At 65.6% G+C, this 18714-nt stretch overlaps 3 protein-coding genes across 3 annotated transcripts in view; 1 reads left to right on the top strand and 2 right to left on the bottom strand.

Moving 5' to 3' along the window:
• LOC141938938 (multifunctional procollagen lysine hydroxylase and glycosyltransferase LH3-like) lies at window positions 1–1207 on the bottom strand (the record flags this gene model as incomplete). Its single annotated transcript, XM_074857967.1, is given in 2 exon segments — window positions 1–81; window positions 1103–1207. Coding segments are annotated over 2 exon segments (178 nt in total), but the record flags the coding sequence as incomplete, so codon positions are not given.
• A 312-nt stretch (window positions 1208–1519) lies between these two features.
• Window positions 1520–5217, top strand: ZNHIT1 (zinc finger HIT-type containing 1). Its single transcript, XM_074857970.1, has 5 exons — window positions 1520–1585; window positions 1660–1830; window positions 3068–3147; window positions 4857–5026; window positions 5147–5217. The coding sequence occupies exons 1-5, from the start codon at window positions 1564–1566 to the stop codon at window positions 5166–5168; spliced, it is 465 nt and encodes a 154-aa protein (XP_074714071.1). The 5' UTR covers window positions 1520–1563; the 3' UTR covers window positions 5169–5217.
• Window positions 5218–5695: 478 nt separating this feature from the next.
• LOC141938939 (retinal guanylyl cyclase 1-like) overlaps window positions 5696–18714 on the bottom strand; it is a 28336-nt gene continuing 15317 nt past the window's right edge. Inside the window, exons 12-20 of the mRNA XM_074857968.1 lie at window positions 18046–18194; window positions 16048–16211; window positions 14364–14556; window positions 13077–13251; window positions 12081–12179; window positions 9995–10089; window positions 9116–9201; window positions 7609–7711; window positions 5696–6522 (exon numbers count right to left, since the gene is read on the bottom strand). Coding sequence (XP_074714069.1) covers window positions 7621–7711; window positions 9116–9201; window positions 9995–10089; window positions 12081–12179; window positions 13077–13251; window positions 14364–14556; window positions 16048–16211; window positions 18046–18194 — 1052 coding nt within the window. The 3' untranslated portion in view covers window positions 5696–6522; window positions 7609–7620. The remainder of the gene's footprint in view (window positions 6523–7608; window positions 7712–9115; window positions 9202–9994; window positions 10090–12080; window positions 12180–13076; window positions 13252–14363; window positions 14557–16047; window positions 16212–18045; window positions 18195–18714) is intronic.

Raw genomic sequence — 18714 nt, 5'->3', positions numbered from 1 at the left:
AGTTGAAGCGCTGGGCCGAGCGCAGGAACCTCTCGTAGCCCTCGGTCGCCTCCGTGGCCACCGTCAGCACCAGCAGCTGCTCTGGGGGGGGGGGGGTCAGACTGCGGGGGCCCCCCGTGACCTCTGACCCCACCCTGTGACCCCTGACCTCTGCCCACTGACCCCTCCAGTGACCCCCAGAGGACCTCTGACCCCTCCCCTTCTCCCCGTGACCCCTGACCCTTCTCCATCCCCCATAATGCCCCAAGTGACCCCTGACCCCCCACTGACCCTGACCCCTGACCCCCCAACACCTGAACCCCCTTTGTGACCTTCTGACCCCTGACCCCCCACAATGCCTGAACCCCCCTTCATGACCCCTGACCTCTCCCCATGAGCCCCCCAATGCCTGAACCCCCTTTGTGACCCCTGACCTCTGACCCCCCTTTGTGACCCCCAACCCCTGACCCCCCCAATGCCTGAATCCTCTTCATGACCCCTGACCCCTCCCCCTGACCTCTGACCCCCCCATGGTGTCTGAACCCCCCTTCGTGACCCCTGACCTCTCCCCATGACCCCCCCAATGCCTGAACCCCCTTTGTGACCCCTGACCCTGACCTTCCTCCATCCCCCATAATGCCCCAAATGACCCCTGACCCCCCACTGACCCTGACCTCTGACCCCCAATGCCTGAACCCCCTTCATGACCCCTGACCCCCCACGATGCCTGTGACCCCTGACCCCCCACAATGCCTGAACCCCCTTTGTGACCCCTGACCTCTGACTCCGCTCTGTGACCCCCAACCCCTGACCCCCCCAATGCCTGAACCCCCTTCATGACCCCTGACCTCTCCCCCTGACCTCTGACCCCCCCATGGTGTCTGAACCCCCCTTCGTGACCCCTGACCCTCCTCCATCCCCCATAATGCCCCAGATGACCCCTGACCCCCCACTGACCCTGACCCCAGATGACCCCTGACCCCCAATGCCTGAACCCCCTTCATGACCCCTGACCTCTCCCCATGACCCTTGACCCCCCCACGATGCCTGAACCCCCCTTTGTGACCCCCGACCCCTCCCCCTGACCCCTGACCCCCCCCTCCCGCCCCCCCCCCGTTCTCACCGGGCGCGGGGGGGCTCCGGGGGGCGCCGGGCGGCAGCAGCAGCCCCGGGACCAGCAGCAGGACGGGCAGGAGCCGCGGGGCGAGCAGCGGGGCCATGGCGGCGAGCGGGACCACCGGGATGGGCGGGGCTTAGCGAGGGCCAATCAGCGCCCGCCGCTCCGCCGTGCCCAGCCAATCCGCGCGCGGGGAGGCGGGGCCAAGGCGGCCGCTGCCACGTTGCCAAGGGGGGCGGGAAAAAAGAGGGCGGGGCTTAAGCGCGCCACCACCAAAATGGCGGCGGGAGGGAGGGCGGTGCCGCGCTCAAGATGGCGGCCGCCACGCTCATAGACGGCGGCGGCGCCACGCTCAAGATGGCGGCGGCCATGTGAGGGCGGAAGTGGGTTCCCTCCAGAGCGGAAGTAGCGTCCGTTGAGGGCGGAAGTGGCGTCCCCTGAGGGCGGAAGTGGCCCCGCGGCTCAAGATGGGGGAGAAGAAAGTGTCAGGTACCGGCGGGCCGGGGCTCGGTGGGGGCCGGGGGGGGGGATCCCCGAGCCCCGGTAACGGCCCCCGGGCGCAGGGCGGGTCCCGGAGGCGGCGCAGCGGCGGGTCCTGGACCGGGCGACCCGGCAGAGGCGGTTGAACCGGCAGCTGGAGGCGCTGGAGAACGATAATTTCGGGGACGATCCCCAGGCGGGGCTGCCCCGGCCCGGGAAGCGGCTGCCGCACTTCGCCGATACCGCCGAGACCGGTGCGGGGGGACTGGGGATGGGGGGGGGCTCGGGGGAGCCGGGGGGGGTCCAGGGGAAATGGGGGTGAGGGGAGAAGTGGGGGGAGTTGGGGGGGCTGGGGGGGGGCGGAGGGGGATTGGGGGGCTCTGGGGAACTGGGAGGGGGGCTGGGGGGGTGAGAGAGGGATTGGGGGGATCTGGGGGGATATTGGGGAATTGGGGGGGTCCAGGGGATGGGGGGGGCTCGGGGGAGCCGGGGGGGTCCAGGGGAAATGGGGGTGAGGGGAGAAGTGGGGGGAGTTGGGGGGCAGAGGGGGATTGGGGGGCTCTGGGGAACTGGAAGGGGGGGCTGGGGGGGTGAGAGAGGGATTGGGGGGCTCTGGGGGGATGTGGGAGAAATTGGGGGGGTTCAGGGGATGGGGGGGAGCTCGGGGGAGCCGGGGGGGGGTCCAGGGGAAATGGGGGTGAGGGAAGAACTGGGGGGCTCTGGGGAGCTGGGGGGGGGCAGAGGGGGATTGGGGGGCTCTGGGGAACTGGGGAGGGGGGGCTGGGGGGGGGTGAGAGAGGGATTGGGGGGATATGGGGGGTATGTGGGGAGAATTAGGGGGGTCCAGGGGATGGGGGGGGCTCAGAGGAGCTGGGGGGGTCCAGGGGAAATGGGGGTGAGGGGAGAAATGGGGGGAGTTGGGGGGATTGGGGGGGTCCAGGGGATGGGGGGGGCTCGGGGGAGCTGGGGGGGTTAGAGGGGGATTGGGGGGCTCTGGGGAACTGCGAGGGGGGGCTGGGGGGGTGAGAGAAGGATTGGGGGGGATCTGGGGGGGGCATGTGGGGGGAATTGGGGGGGATTTGAGGGGATCCAGGGGATGGGGGGGCTCGGGGAAGCTGGGGGGGTCCAGGGGAAATGGGGGTGAGGGGAGAACTGGGGGGCTCTGGGGAGCTGGGGGGGGGGCAGAGGGGGATTGGGGGGCTCTGGGGGGATATTGGGGGATTGGGGGGGTCCAGGGGATGGGGGGTGGGCTCGGAGGAGCTGGGGGGGTCCAGAGGAAATGGGGGTGAGGGCAGAAATGGGGGGGCCTGGGGAGCTGGGGGGGGGGATTGGGGGGCTCTGTGGGGGGTGAGGAGAGAGATGGGGAGCTCGGGGGGGGCTCTGGGTGATTGGGGGGTGTTTGGGGGTGTCTGTGTGGGGTTGTTGGGGCCCCCCCCAGCTCCCTGGTTACAGTGTTGGGGGGTTTGGGGGGGGGGGTTGGTGCCACCCCAGGAAAGAAGAAAAAAAAAACTCGGGGGGACCATTTCAAGCTGCGATTCCGCAAAAATTTCCAGGCGCTGCTGGAGGAGCAGGTGGGGGGGCTGGGGGGGGGGGGGCCATGAGCAAGATTTGGGGGGGTTCTGGGGCTGGGGGGGGGCCCTGGGGGAGGCCCAGGGGGTTGGGGGGCTCTAGGGGAGGTGCAAGGGCTTGGGGGGGGCTCTGGAAGGGACCCTGGGGGGGGGGGGGGGGGGGGGGAGGAGGGGCCAGGGCTTGAGGGGGTGGGGCCCAGGGGTTTTGGGGGGGCTCTAGGAGGGGCAGGGCTTGGGGGGGGCGATTAGGGGATATTTAGGGGGGTCTCAGGGTCCCCCATGTAGGGAAATTCTTGGGATTTGGTGGAGTTTTGGGGTAGGGTACGGCGGGGGGGGGGGAGGTCCTGGGGGTGGTTTTGGGGGTGCTGAGTGACCCCCCCCCCCCCAACCCCAGAGCAGTTCTGGGGGTACTTTGGGGGGGTTGGGGGGTGCCTGAGGATCCTCGTGTCTGTTCTGGGGGGTCCTGGGGTAGTTTAGGGGGGTCAGAAGATTCCTCAGGGGGGGTTTAGGGGAGCCCAGGGGTAGCTGGGGGGGGCCCTCAGGGTGGTTCAGCCCTGCTGGCGGGTCCCTGGAGGGATTTGGGGGGGGGGTCTCAGGGTCAGTTTTGGGGTGTCGGGGGGTTTTGGGGGGGTTTTGGGGATGTTTGGGGCACCCCAGGAGCGGTTTAGGGCTGGTAGATAATTTTGGGGGGGGTCTTTGGGTTGTTTTGGGGGGTCTTGAGTGCGGTTTTGGGGTGTTCTGTGATTTTTTTGGGGGGGTCCTGGGGATATTTGGGGCCCCCCAGGAGAAATTATGGGCTGTTAGAGAATTTTGGGGGGGGGCCTTGGGGTGTTTAGGGGGGTCTTGAGCATGATTTTGGGGTTTTTTTGGTACATTCTGAGGATATTTGGGGCCCCCCAGAGCAATTTAGAGAATTTTTGGGAGGTTTTTGGGTTGTTTAGGGGGGTCTTGAGTGCAGTTTTGGGGTGTTCTGTGATTTTTTGGGGGGTCCTGGGGATATTTGGGGCCCCCAGGAGGAATTATGAGCTGTTAGAGAATTTTTGGGGGGGTCCTTGAGTTGCTTGGGGGGCTCTCGAGCACGATTTTGGGGTGCTGCATGATTTCTGTGGGGTTTTTTTGGGGGGTTCTGGGGATATTTGGGGCCCCCCAGGAGGAATTATGGGCTGTTAGAGAATTTTTGGGGGGGTCTTTGGGTTGTTTAGGGGGGTCTTGAGCAGGATTTCGGGAGGTTTTTGGTACATTCTGAGGATATTTGGGGCGCCCCAGAGCAATTTAGAGAATTTTTGGGAGGTTTTTGGGTTGTTTTGGGGGGTCTTGAGCACGATTTTGGGGTGCTGCGTGATTTCTGTGGGGTTTTTTTTGGGGGGTTCTGGGGATATTTGGGGCCCCCCGAGAGAAATTTGGGGCTGTTAGAGAATTTTGGGGGGGTCTCAAGTGCAGTTTTGGGGTACAGTCTGAATGTGGGGGGGTTGTGGGGCAACACAGGGGGGGTTTAGAGCTGTGGGATAATTTTTGGGGGGGGTCTTTAGGTTGTTTGCGCAGTTTTGGGGCGCTCTGTGATTTTTTTGGGGGGGCAGTTTCAGGTTGTTTCTGTACTCCCGGGTGCCTCGGTGCTCCCAGCTGATCCCCACCACGATTGTGGGGACCTTGGGGTGCCACCAGCTCCCCACACCGACCCCTTCCCCTCCGTGTCCCCCCCCCCCCCCCCCCAGAACCTGAGCGCGGCCGAGGGCCCCAACTACGTCTCGGCGTGCGCCGGCCCCTCCCGCCTCCCCCAGCGCCATTTTTGTGCCGTTTGTGGCTTCCCCTCGGCCTACACCTGCGTCACCTGCGGCGCCCGCTACTGCTCCAGCCGCTGCCTGGGCACCCACCAGGACACCCGGTACGGGGACGGGGACAGACACCCAGTGCTGGGGGGGACAAACCCCACGGGACACCCAGTATGGGGTGGGGGACGCACACAGGGGCCCCCCCAGTGACCCGTTTCCTTCCCTTTCCATAGGTGCTTGAAGTGGACGGTGTGACGAGGAGGGTGTTGCCACCTTTGGGGACAATAAAGGGACCTGGGTGTCACCCACCGGAGCCGCGGTGCTTGTTTGTGCTGGGAGGGGCAGGGCCTGGTCTGTGCCCCGCTCCTGGGGGTGGGGAACAACATGGCTGCGCGTGTGCGGCCCCTTTAAGAGATGCGTTGTGGGTGTGGCGACAAGATGGCTGCCCACGCACTGCCCCTTTAAGAGACACGCCCCTGGTGTGGCAACAAAATGGCTGCCCACGCACCGCCCCTTTAAGAGACAGACCCGTGGTGTGGTGACAAGATGGCTGCCCATGCACTGCCCCCTTAAGAGACACGCCCCTGGTGTGGTGACAAGATGGCTGCCCACACACCACGCCTTTAAGAGACACGCCCGTGGTGTGGCGACAAGATGGCTGCCCATGCACTGCCCTTTTAAGAGACACGCCCCTGGTGTGGCAACAAAATGGCTGCCCACACCCCCGCCCCTTTAAGAGCCACGCCCCAGGTTTGGCGACAAGATGGCCGACTCCGAGAGCCTCTTTTAGAGCAAAAATCTTGTTTTTCTACAGAAAATCCTGCCCGCGGGCGGGCGCCGAGCCTGCGCCGCCTCTTTAAGATAACGTGTGGGGTGGTGGTTTTTTTGTCTACGGACAAATATTCCTGAGATTGAGCACAAGATGGCTGACAGTGGCCGCCCCTTTAAGAAGGGGCTGGGAGGGATGGGTGGGGCGGGGGCCCTTTAAATAAAGAAAGGGGGGGGGTGGGGAACGAGCCTAAAAATAAAAAAAAGCTGAATGTCCCTTTAAGAACAAGCGGCCAACCCCATTGGTTGGCTGCCGGGTCTCCAATATGGCTGCCCAAAATGGCCGCCCACCCCCCTTAGGGCCCTTTTATTTTTTTTTTTTTTGTCTGCCGACAAATATCCCCCGAGGGCCCCGCCCCTTTAAGAGCCTCCTCCCTCCGTGCGCCGCTATTGGGTGGTGGGTGTGGCCCCGCCCCTTCCGCCAGGCCCCGCCCCTTTAAGGGCTTTTTCTATCCCCAGACAGAAACCCCCCGCCCGCCCCTTTAAGAGTCGGGGGGGCGTGGTCATGCCCCCCCCCCCCCCCCCCGAAGCCACTTCCTGTGACATCACCAGCCGCGGGGGCGGGTCTTGAAGCAGCCAATCAGCGTGTAGACTCCTCCGTCCCATGATGCCGCGGGGGGGCGGGGGCGGGGGGCGCCGCTCTAGGCACCAGCACTCTATGGCCGCCGGAAGGGGCGTGACCATAGAGCGGGGCCTGGTGGAAGAGGGGGGGGGGGGGGGGGGCGCTCTAGCTGCGTCTCTATGGTGTCGTCGGGCTCCGCGGGGTCATAGAGTGGTTCTGTGGAGGTACAGAGGGGCTCTGGGAGGTGGGGGGAGGTGCCGCTCTAGCCCTGCCTCTATGGTCTGGAGGAGCTGGGACCATAGAGAAGGGCGCTGTGGTGGGGCAGAGGGGCTGGCTTGGGACAGGGCTCTATGGTCTGGAGGACCCTGAAGCCTGGCAACCATAGAGATGAGGTGGAGGTACAGAGGGGCTCTGCGGGGCAGACTGGCACCCTCTCTATGGTTTGGAGGACTCCAAACCCTGGCAACCATAGAGTTGAGCACCAGCAAAAGACTATGGAGGTACAGAGTGGCTCTATGGGGCAAACTAGCCCCCTCTCTATGGTCTGGAGGACTTCAAATCCTGGCAGCCATAGAGATAAGCTGGAGGTACAGAGGGGTTCTGTGGGGCAGACTAGGCCCCTCTCTATGGTCTGGAGGACTCTAAATTCTGGCAACCATAGAGCTGACCACCAGCAAAAGACTATGGAGATACAGAGCGGCTCTGCGGGGCAGACTGGCCTCCTCTCTATGGTCTGGAGGACTTCAAATCCTGGCAGCCATGGAGATAAGCTGGAGGTACAGAGGGGCTCTGTGGGGCAGACTGGCGCCCTCTCTATGGTCTGGAGGACTCTAAATTCTGGCAACCATAGAGTTGACTGCCAGCAAAGGACTATGGAGGTACAGAGGAGCTCTGTGGTGCCCTCTCTATGGTCTGGAGGACTTCAAATCCTGGCAGCCATAGAGACAAGCTGGAGGTACAGAGGGGCTCTGTGGGGCAGACTGGCCTCCTCTCTATGGTTTGGAGGACTCCAAACCCTGGCAGCCATAGAGTTGACCCCCGACTACAGCACCGTGAAGGTACAGAAGGGCTCTGCAGGGCAAACTAGCCCCCTCTCTATGGTCTGGAGGACTCCAGAAGTCCTCCAGCGAGCAGCAGGCACACCACAGAGCGCCAAACAGGGCACCTAGAGAGGCACCACCCCCCATCCCCCCCATCTCCAGGCCAGGAGGACCAACCTCCCGATGGGGAGGCGGAGTCTGTGGCTGTGAATATTAATGAGATGCAAATATGAGGGCGTGGCGGGGGGCGCGGGGCTCACCGGGGGGGGGGGCGGGGCTACTTCAGCAGCTGCCCCGGCCGCGCCCTCTCCAGCTTCTTCCTGCGCTCGGCCGGGATCTCGTCCAGGCTGATCCCGTGGTTACTGGCCCTGGGGGGGACCCCGAGAGTCCAGGGGGGGCCCCCAAGCACTTGGGGGGGGCCCCAGAAGTGCAGGGAGGGGCCCTGACTGCCCCCACCCACCCCCCCCGGTCCCCAAGGTGGCTCCCAGAAGTCCAGCGACATCCCCCCCCCCCCCCCCCCCCCGGGGATCCAGGGACCCCCCACCCAGAGGACCCAGACATCTGGGTGCTGCCCTAAGGGACCCCCAATATCCCCCCCAGACCCCCCCCCCTTCCCCCCAGGGGGCCCAGGTGTCTGAATGCCCCCCCCCAGGGACCCCCCCGTCCTCCCCCAGAGGACCCAGGGGTCTGGGTGACACCCAGGGGACCCCCCACAGCCCCTCAGGGACCCCCCAGGGACCCCCACATCCCCCCCAGGAACCCCCACACTTCCTCAAGGGACCCAGGGACCCCCCCAGGGACCCCCACATACCCCCCAGGTACCCCCACACCCCCTCAAGGCACCCAGGGACACCCCCAGGGACCCTCCAGGGACACCCACACCCCCTCAAGGGACACAGGGACCCCCCCAGGGACCCCCACATACCCCCCCAGGGACCCCCACACCCCCTCAAGGGACCCAGGGACCCCCCAAGGGACCCCCACTCCCCCTCAAGGGTCCCAGGGACCCCCCCAGGGACCCCCACATCCCTTCAGGAGACCCAGAGACCCCCCCAGGGACCCCCACATCCCCTCCATGAATCCCAGGGACCCCCACACCCCCTCAAGGGACCCAGGGACCCCCCCAGGGACCCCCACTCCCCCTCAAGGGTCCCAGGGACCCCCCTAGGGACCCCCACATCCCTTCAGGAGACCCAGAGATCCCCCCAGGGACCCCCACATCCCCTCAAGGGACCCCAGGGACCCCCACACCCCCCTCAAGGCCCCCAGGGACACCCCCAGGGACCCTCCAGGGACCCCCACATACCCCCCAGGGACCCTGACATCCCCTCAAGGGACCCAGGGACACCCCCAGGGACCCCCACATACCCCCTCAAGGGTCCCAGGGACCCCCCCAGGGACCCCCACACCCCTTCAAGGGACCCAGGGACCCCCCCAGGGACCCCCACTCCCCCTCAAGGGTCCCAGAGATCCCCCCAGGGACCCCCACACCCCCTCAGAGGACCCAGGGACCCCCCCAGGGACCCCCACTCCCCCTCAACGGTCCCAGAGATCCCCCCAGGGACCTCCACACCCCCTCAAGGGACCCAGGGACCCCCCCAGGGACCCCCACTCCCCCTCAAGGGTCCCAGGGACCCCCCCAGGGACCCCCACATCCCTTCAGGAGACCCAGAGATCCCCCCAGGGACCCCCACACCCCCCTCAAGGCACCCAGGGACCCCCCCAGGCCTCCCCCCCTCTCCCCCCCCAGGGGTCCCAGACATCCGTCTCACCCCGGCAGCAGGTCGGGGGGGGTGGGGATGGGTTTGGTGAAGCCCTCGCGTCCCACCAGCCAGTACGTGTCCTCCACGCCCTTCCCCTGGGGGGGGCCGAGCCACCGTCAGCCCCACGCGGGGGGCAACTGAGGGGCGGGGAGGGGCAATGGGGACACTAAGGGGGCAATAAGGAGTCAATGGGGGCAATGAGGGGGTGATGGGGGCAATGAGGGGGTGATGGGGGCAATAAGAGCGTTAAGGGGCAATGGGGATAAGAAGGGGGCAATATGGGGGCAATAAGGAGTCAACGGGGGCAATAAGGGGCAATCAGAGGGCTCTAAGGGGGCAGTGGGGGCAATAAGGAGTCAACGTGGCCAATACAGGGGCAATGGGGGCAGTTAGGGGGTGATGAGGCAATGAGGGGGCAATAAGGAGTCAATGGGGGCAATAAGGGGGAGATGGGGGCAATAAGGGGGTGATGGGGGCAATAGGAGAGATGGGGGCAATAAGGGGGTGATGGGGGCAATAGGGGCACTAAGGATTCAATGGGGGCAATAAGGAGTCAATGGGGGCAATAAGGGGGCAATGGGGGCAATAAGGAGTCAATGGGGGCACTAAGGAGTCAATGGGGGCAATAAGGCGGCAATATGGGGGTGATGGTTGCAATTAGGGGCAATGGGGGCAATCAGGAGTCAACGGGGGCAATAAGGAGTCAACGGGGGCAATAAGGGGGCAATGGGGGCAATAAGGGAACAAGGGGGGCAATAAGGGGGCAATGGGGGCAATTAGGGGGCGATAAGGGGGAATAGGGACAATTAGGGGGCACTGGGGACAATCAAGGAGCAATGGGGGCACTGGGGGGCACTGGGGGGATACTGGGGGGCACTGGGGGGGCACCTTGAGCTCGGTCTTGCCCCGGATGTCCAGCTTGAAGCCCTCCTGCAGCGCCTGCAGGATGGCCACCGTGCGGGCGTTGACGTGGATGCGGTACGCTGCGGGGACACGCCTGTCACCGGGGACCCCCCGCGGAACCCCCGCGGCCCCCCCCGCTCGCCCATGTCACCCCCTGGGGGGGGTGGGGGTGGTCCCCCCTCACTCCCCCCCCTCATGCCACCGTGTGGGGAAGGGGACACGCGTGGTGGGACACGTGATGGGGACACGCGTTGGGGAGGGGACACGTGGGGGGACACACGTTGGGTACACGTGTGGGGGGGACGGGGGGTGGGAACCATGTTGGGGGGACACGTGGTGGGGCGTGAGCTGTGTTGGGGACATGTGGGGGGGGGGGGGACATGTGGGGGGACGTTGAGACCCGTGTTGGGGACACACGTGTTGGGGACACACGTGCTGGGGTGTGTGGTGGGACCCGTGTTGGGGACACACGTGTGAGGGACGTGTGGGGGGACCCATTTTGGGGACACACATGGGGGGACCCGTGTTGGGGACACATTTGTGGGGACGTTGAGACCCATGTTGGGGACACACAGGTTGAGGACATGTGGGGGGACACGTGTGGGGGGACCCGTGTTGGGGACACATGTGTGGGGGACACAGGGTGGGGACACGCGTGTGGGGGGACATTGAGGCCGACGTTGGGGACACACAGGTTGAGGACACGTGGGGGGACACATGGTGTGACCCATGTTGGGGACACACGTGTGGGGGGACACGTGGGGGGACCCGTGTTGGGGACACACGTGTTGGGGGACACATGCTGGGGCGTGTGGTGAGACCTGTGTTGGGGACACGCATGGGGGGACACGTGGGGGGATGTTGAGACCCATGTTGGGGACACACAGGTTGAGGACACGTGGGGGGACACACTGGGGGACCCATTTTGGGGTGACACATGTGGGGGGGCATGTGGGGGGACCCGTGTTGGGGACACACGTGTGAGGGGACACGTGCTGGGGTGTGTGGTAAGACCTGTGTTGGGGACACGCATGGGGGGACACGTGGTGTGACCCACGTTGGGGACACACGTGTTGGGGGACACGTGGGGGGACCCATTTTAGGGACACGCGTGTTGGGGGACACAGGGTGGGGCATGTGGTGAGACCGTGTTGGGGACACGCGTGTGGGGGGACACGTGGTGTGACCCACGTTGGGGACACACGTGTTGGGGACACAGGGTGGGGACACGTGTGTGGGGATCCGTGTTGGGGACACGCGTGGGGGGGGGACACGTGGGGGGGAGCCATGTTGGGGACACACGTGTGGGGGACATGGTGGGGACACGCGTGTGGGGGGACCCGTGTTGGGGGCACGCGTGTGAGGGACGTGTGGGGGGCCCCATTTTGGGGACACACATGGGGGGACCCGTGTTGGGGACACATTTGTGGGGACGTTGAGACCCATGTTGGGGACACACAGGTTGAGGACACGTGGGGGGACACGTGTGGGGGGACCCACGTTGGGGACACACGTGTGGGGGACACAGGGTGGGGACACGCGTGTGGGGGGACATTGAGGCCAACGTTGGGGACACACAGGTTGAGGACACGTGGGGGGACACACTGGAGGACCCATTTTGGGGTGACACATGTGGGGGGACACGTGGGGGGACCCGTGTTGGGGACACACGTGTGAGGGGACACGTGCTGGGGTGTGTGGTAAGACCTGTGTTGGGGACACGCATGGGGGGACACGTGGTGTGACCCACGTTGGGGACACACGTGTTGGGGACACAGGGTGGGGACACGTGTGTGGGGATCCGTGTTGGGGACACGCATGGGGGGGGACACGTGGGGGGGAGCCATGTTGGGGACACACGTGTGGGGGACATGGTGGGGACACGCGTGTGGGGGGACCCGTGTTGGGGACACGCGTGTGGAGGGACAAGTGGGGGGACGTTGAGACCCACGTTGGGGACACAGAGGTTGAGGACACGTGGGGGGGACACGTGGGGGGGGGGAGCCATTTTGGGGACACGCGTGTGGGGGGACACGCGGGGGCTACCGGGGGGCGGGGCGGGGCCACTCACGCAGGCCGGTGGACTCCATGCGTGACGCCGTGTTGACGGTGTCCCCGAAGAGGCAGTAGCGCGGCATGGTGAGCCCCACGACGCCAGCCACGCAGGGCCCTGGGGAGGGGGCGTGGCCACCGAGGGGGGCGGGGTCACATGGGGCGTGGTCACCGTGGGGTGGGGTCACATGGGGCGTGGCCACCGGGGGGCGGGGTCTTGGGTTGAGGTGATGGGAGGGGAGGGGTGGCCAAGGGTTATGGCCAAGGAGTTGGGGCATGGCCAAGAAGGGGCGTGGCCACTGTGGGGTGGGTGTGGTCTTGGGTGTGGCCATGGGGCAGCCCCCCCAAGGGTCATGGCCAATGAGTCAATGACCAACGAGTCATGGCCAATGGGTCATGGCCAATGAGTCAATGGCCAATGAGTCAATGGCCAACGGGTCAATGGCCACGTTGATGGGGGCCAATATGACGTGATGGGGCGTGGCCAGGAATGGGCGTGGCCAAATGTGGGCGTGGTCTTTAAGGGTGTGGCCAGGGGGGCCCCCAAGGGTTATGGCCAATGGGTCAATGGTCATGTTGATGGTGGCCAATGCGATGGGACAGGGCGTGGCCAGGAAGGGGTGTGGCCAAATATGGCATGGTCTTCAAGGGCGTGGCCTGAGGCGTGGCCAGAGGGTCCCCCAAGGATCATGGCCAACGGGTCATGGCCAATGAGTCAATGGCCAACAAGTCACAGCCGACGGGTCAATGGCCACGTTGTTGGTGGCCAATACAATGTGACAGGGCGTGGCCAGGAAGGGGCGTGGCCAAAGCTGGGCGTGGTCTTTAAGGGCGTGGCCAGGGGGGACCCCAAGGGTTATGGCCAATGGGTCAATGGCCAATGGGTCAATGACCAACGAGTCACGGCCAATGGGTCAATGGCCACGTTGACGGTGGCCAATACAACATGACAGGGTGTGGCCAGGAAGGGGCGTGGCCAAGTGGCCCCTCCCCGGGTCAGGGGGCGTGGCCTTACCCGAGTGGAGGCCAATGCGGATGCGGACGGGCACCTCGGGCATGTGGCGCATCCTGAAGGTGCCGACGGAGCTGAGGATGTCCAGTGACATGTTGGCAATCTCGCCGGCGTGGCGGTTGCCGTTGCGCTTGGGTAGCCCCGAGGCCACCATGTAGGCGTCGCCGATGGTCTCCACCTGGGGGGAGGGGGGGGAGGTGGCCACGGGGGGCCCAGGGCGTGTCATGAGGAGGTGGCCGCAGCCACCAAGAAGCTGGCCGCAGCCCCAGTTTGTGGGAGAGGAGATGGAGGTGGCCACCAGTGGCACCAGGTGGCCACGTCACCGTGTCTGCAGGGTGAGGTGGCCCAAGCTCAGCCATGTCCTGGGGGATGGTGACCACCAGAGCCACGGCCACCTCACAGACCTCAGAGACCCGTCCCCAACTTAATTTGGTGGCCAACCTGCAGTTTGAGGTGGCCCAAGCACTGCTGTGCCCCGGACTGTGGCCACCAAAGCCACGGCCACCTCACAGACGTCCCCAAGGACCTCGGGGACCCATCACCACCTTCCTTTGGTGGCCAACCTGCAGTTTGAGGTGGCCCAAGCACAGGCATGTCCTGGGGGATGGTGGCCACCAAAGCCACGGCCACCTCACACACCTCCCTAAGAGCCTTGCAGACCCATCACCACCTTCCTTTGGTGGCCAACCTGCAGTTTGAGGTGGCCCAAGCACCGCTCTGCCCCAGACTGTGGCCACCAAGGCCACGGCCACCTCATGGATGTCGCTAAGGACCTCAGGGACTCATCACCACCTTCCCTTGGTGGCCAACCTGCAGTTTGAGGTGGCCCAAGCACCGCTGTGCCCCAGAATGTGGCCACTAAAGCTACGGCCACCTCATGGATGTCGTTAAGGACCTCAGGGACTCATCACCACCTTCCTTTGGTGGCCAACCTGCAGTTTGAGGTGGCCCAAGCACCAGTGTGTCCCAGACAGTGGCCACCAAAGCCACGGCCACCTCACAGACGTCCCCAAGGACCTCGGGGACTCATCCCCACCTTCCCTTGGTGGCCAACCTGCAGTTTGAGGTGGCCCAAGCACAGCCATGTCCTGGGGCATGGTGGCCACCAAAGCCACGGCCACCTCACCCACCTCCCTCAGAGCCTCGCAGACCCATCCCCACCTTCCTTTGGTGGCCAACCTACACCCCGAGGTGGCCAAACCCTCCACCCACCTCCATTGACCAGCCCCATGGCCACGTTCGCAGCCACTCTCTAGTAGCCCCCGCCCCCCGCGGGGTGGCCCCCGTCACCTTGTAGACGTCGTGCGAGCCGATGATGGCGTCGAAGAGGGTGTAGAGGTCGTTGAGGAGGTCGACCACCTCGATGGGCTCGCTCATAGCCGAGATGGTGGTGAAGCCCACGATGTCGCTGAAGTAGAGCGTCACCTCCTCGAAGTACTCGGGCTCCACCGGGGTCCCCATCTTCAGGGCCTCGGCTACCGACCTGCCACGGGGGGTGGCCACCGGGACTCAGTGGGGACCACCGTGGCCTCACCTCCCTTGGGCGGGGGGCAACAGGGTCCCCAAATCTTGTGTGTGGCCACTTGGGTGGCTCCTCAGCTACCGGGTTCTTGTGGGCCTGAGGGTCAGGGGCCACCTCAACCCCCACCAGTGCCACAGACCCACGGGTGGCCACCACAGCCATGTCCAACTTGCCCCTGGTGGCCAGCTCAACGCCCTCCAGCCCCACAGACCCACATGTGGCCACCACGGCCACCCCCAACTTGCCCCCAGGGGCCACCTCAACCCCCTCCAGTGCCACAGACCCAGGTGTGGCCACCACGGCCACCCCCAACTTGCCCCCGGTGGCCACCTCAACCCCCTCCAGCGCCACAGACCCACGTGTGGCCACCACGGCCACCCCCAACTTGCCCCCAGGGACCACCTCAACCCCCTCCAGTGCCACAGACCCAGGTGTGGCCACCACGGCCACCCCCAACTTGCCCCCGGTGGCCACCTCAACCCCCTCCAGTGCCACAGACCCACGTGTGGCCACCACGGCCACCCCCAACTTGCCCCCGGTGGCCACCTCAACCCCCTCCAGCGCCACAGACCCAGGTGTGGCCACCACAGCCATGTCCAACTTGCCCCTGGTGGCCAGCTCAATGCCCTCCAGCCCCACAGACCCATGTGTGGCCACCACGGCCACCCCCAACTTGCCCCCGGTGGCCACCTCAACCCCCACCAGTGCCACAGACCCACGTGTGGCCACCACAGCCATGTCCAACTTGCCCCCCATGGCCAGCTCAACCCCCTCCAGCCCCACAGAATTAGGTGGGTGCTATGGGGCCATGGTGGACCCCAACTTGCCCCCGGTGGCCACCTCAACCCCCTCCACAGACCCCCCCTCCCAAGATCTCTGCGACCACCCCACCCCCCACCCCCAGCTCCCCTCCTCCCCCCATGGGACCTACCGGGGGTGTTGGTGGCCCAACCCCTCTGCCCCCTCCCCCCACACCCCCTCCCCCACCCCCAGCCCCTCTCCCCCACCCCCTCTCCCACCCACCCCTCCCCCCCTCCTCCCTCCCTCCCTCCCTAGAACCTACCAGGGGTGTTGCTCACCCCCCCCTTCTCCCCCCCCCCCCACCCCCCACACCCCCTCCCCCACCCCCCATCCCCTCCCCCACCCCCCACATCCCCTCCCTAAAACCTACCAGGGCCGTTGCTCACCCCCCCTTCTCCCCCCTCCCACCCCTCCCCACCCCCTCCCCACCCCCTCCCCCACCCCCCAGCCCCTCCCCCACCCCACCCACCCCTCCCCCACCCCCACACCCCCTCCCCCACCCCCACCCCCCTCCCTAAAACCTACCAGGGCCGTTGCTCACCCCCCCCTTCTCCCCCCCCCCCACCCCTCCCAACTCCCCCCACACCCCCTCCCCCACCCCCCAGCCCCTCCCCCACCCCCCCCCGCCCCTCCCCCACCCCCGGCACCCACGGGGGCAGCATCTGGGTGAGCAGTTTGTCCGTTTTCTGCTTCTCGATCTCCAGCTCCTCCGTGCGCTCGCGGATCAGATCCTCCAGGTTGCTGGAATATTGCTCGAGCATCCGCAGCATCGAGTCGATGATGTTGGTTTTCCGGCCCTTGTTGATGCTTTTGAACTAGGGGGGGGGGATGGGGGAGGGTGTGGGTCACAGCGCCCCATAGCGAGGGGGTCAGCCCCATAGCGAGGGGTCAGACCTATAGCGAGGGGTCAGACCTATAGTGAGGGGTCAGCCCTATAGTGAGGGGTCAGCCCCATAGCGAGGGGTCAGACCTATAGCGAGGGGTCAGCCCCATAGTGAGGGGTCAGCCCTATAGTGAGGGGTCAGCCCCATAGCGAGGGGTCAGACCTATAGCGAGGGGTCAGCCCTATAGTGAGGGGTCAGGCCTATAGTGAGGGGTCAGACCTATAGTGAGGGGTCAGCCCTATAGTGAGGGGTCAGGCCTATAGTGAGGGGTCAGCCCCATAGCGAGGGGTCAGCCCCATAGTGAGGGGTCAGGCCTATAGCGAGGGGTCAGCCCCATAGCGAGGGGTCAGCCCCATAGTGAGGGGTCAGACCTATAGTGAGGGGTCAGCCCTATAGCGAGGGGTCAGGCCTATAGTGAGGGGTCAGCCCTATAGAAAGGGCTCAGCCCTATAGGAAGGGCTCAGCCCCATAGCGAGGGGTCAGCCCTATAGCGAGGAGGTCAGCCCCATAGTGAGGGGTCAGACCTATAGCGAGGGGTCAGCCCTATAGCGAGGGGTCAGCCCCATAGTGAGGGGTCAGCCCTATAGCGAGGGGTCAGCCCCATAGGAAGGGCTCAGCCCTATAGCGAGGGCTCAGCCCCATAGGGAGGCCCCAGCCCCACTTGCCCCCCCTCCCCGTGGCTCCACCCCGGGGTTGGCCACTGGCCCACAACCCCCCTGGTCAGCCCATGGCACCGCCCAGACCCACAGATCCCCCCCAGTCCCCCCCAGCCCATACTGGTCCCACCTCACACTCCAGGTCCCACATTGTTCCATACTGGTCCCCCCACCCCATACTGGTTCCCTCCACCCCATACTGGTTCCCTCCACCCCATACTGGTCCCCCCAGCCCATACTGGTCCCTCCCCAGCCCATACTGGTCCCCCCCACCCCATACTGGTCCCCCCACCCCATACTGGTTCCCCCCACCCCATACTGGTCCCCCCACCCCATACTGGTCCCCCCACCCCATACTGGTCCCTCCCCACCCCATACCGGTCCCCCCCAGCCCATACTGGTCCCCCCACCCCATACTGGTTCCCTCCACCCCATACTGGTTCCCTCCACCCCATACTGGTCCCCCCCACCCCATACTGGTCCCTCCACCCCATACTGGTCCCCCCACCCCATACTGGTTCCCTCCACCCCATACTGGTCCCTCCCCACCCCATACCGGTCCCCCCCACCCCATACTGGTTCCCTCCACCCCATACTGGTCCCCCCCACCCCATACTGGTCCCCCCCACCCCATACTGGTCCCTCCACCCCATACTGGTTCCCTCCACCCCATACTGGTCCCTCCCCAGCCCATACTGGTCCCCCACCCCATACTGGTCCCTCCCCAGCCCATACTGGTCCCCCCACCTCATACTGGTCCCACCCCACTCCGTACCCCAAATCATGTCCCCCCTCACCCCCCAGCTCCCTCTTCAGCCCCCAGCTCCCACCCCAGCCCATACTGGTCCCCCCCAGCCCATACTGGTCCCATCTCACACCCCAGGTCACACATTGTTCCATACTGGTCCCTCCCCAGCCCATACTGGTCCCCCCAGCCCATACTGGTCCCACCCCACTCCATACCCCAAATCATGTCCCCCCTCATGCCCCAGCTCCCTCTTCAGCCCCCAGCTCCCACCCCAGCCCATACTGGTCCCCCCACCCCATACTGGTTCCCTCCACCCCATACTGGTCCCCCCAGCCCATACTGGTCCCCCCCCGGAGCAGACCTGGTCGAAGATCTCGTCGATGGTGGGCCTCCTCTCGGGCTGCTCGCTCCAGCACTGCTTCATCAGGTGGATGCACTCCAGCGGCGCCTGGTCGGCCGAGACCGCGGGGCGGCACAGGGGGGGCGGCCGCTTCACCTTCTCGATGATCTCTGGGGACCCCCGCGTCAGAGGTGGGGGTGGGGGGGTGGTCTCTGGGGGGTCGGGGTGGGGGTGGGGGGGCGGGATCCGGGGCTGGAGGTGTTGGGAGGGTCAACTGGGGTGGTGCTGGGGTGGTGCTGGAGGTGCTGGAGGGGATCAGTTGGGGGGCCAAGGGGTATCTGGGAGGTCATAGAGATGCTGCGGGGGGGTGTCCTGGAGATGTTTGGGGGGTCCTGGGGATGTTTGGGGGGTCCTGGAGATGTTTGGGAGGTCCTGGAGGTGTTTGGGGTCCTGGAGACGTTTGGGAGGTCCTGGAGATGTTTGGGGGGTCCTGGAGACGTTTGGGAGGTCCTGGAGATGTTTGGGGGGTCCTGGAGACGTTTGGGGTCCTGGAGACGTTTGGGGTCCTGGAGGTGTTTGAGGGACCCTGGAGATGTTTGATGGGGTCCTGGAGATGTTTGGGAGGTCCTGGAGATGTTTGGGGGGTCCTGGAGGTGTTTGGGGGGGTCTTGGGGATGTTTGGGGGGTCCT

Source organism: Strix uralensis, unplaced genomic scaffold, assembly GCF_047716275.1.
Source record: "Strix uralensis isolate ZFMK-TIS-50842 unplaced genomic scaffold, bStrUra1 scaffold_446, whole genome shotgun sequence".
Taxonomy (NCBI): Eukaryota; Metazoa; Chordata; class Aves; order Strigiformes; family Strigidae; genus Strix; species Strix uralensis.
The sequence above is the reverse complement of the archived record's forward strand: the minus strand, read 5'-3'. Positions and strand labels throughout refer to the sequence as shown.

Excerpts from the sequence above, each read along its gene's own strand:
- ZNHIT1 (XM_074857970.1), top strand. The coding sequence starts at position 1,564 with ATGGGGGAGAAGAAAGTGTCAG. Across the intron at positions 1,831-3,067 it reads CGCCGATACCGCCGAGACCG|GAAAGAAGAAAAAAAAAACT; the intron begins GTGCGGGGGGAC and ends GTGCCACCCCAG. Across the intron at positions 5,027-5,146 it reads GGCACCCACCAGGACACCCG|GTGCTTGAAGTGGACGGTGT; the intron begins GTACGGGGACGG and ends CCCTTTCCATAG.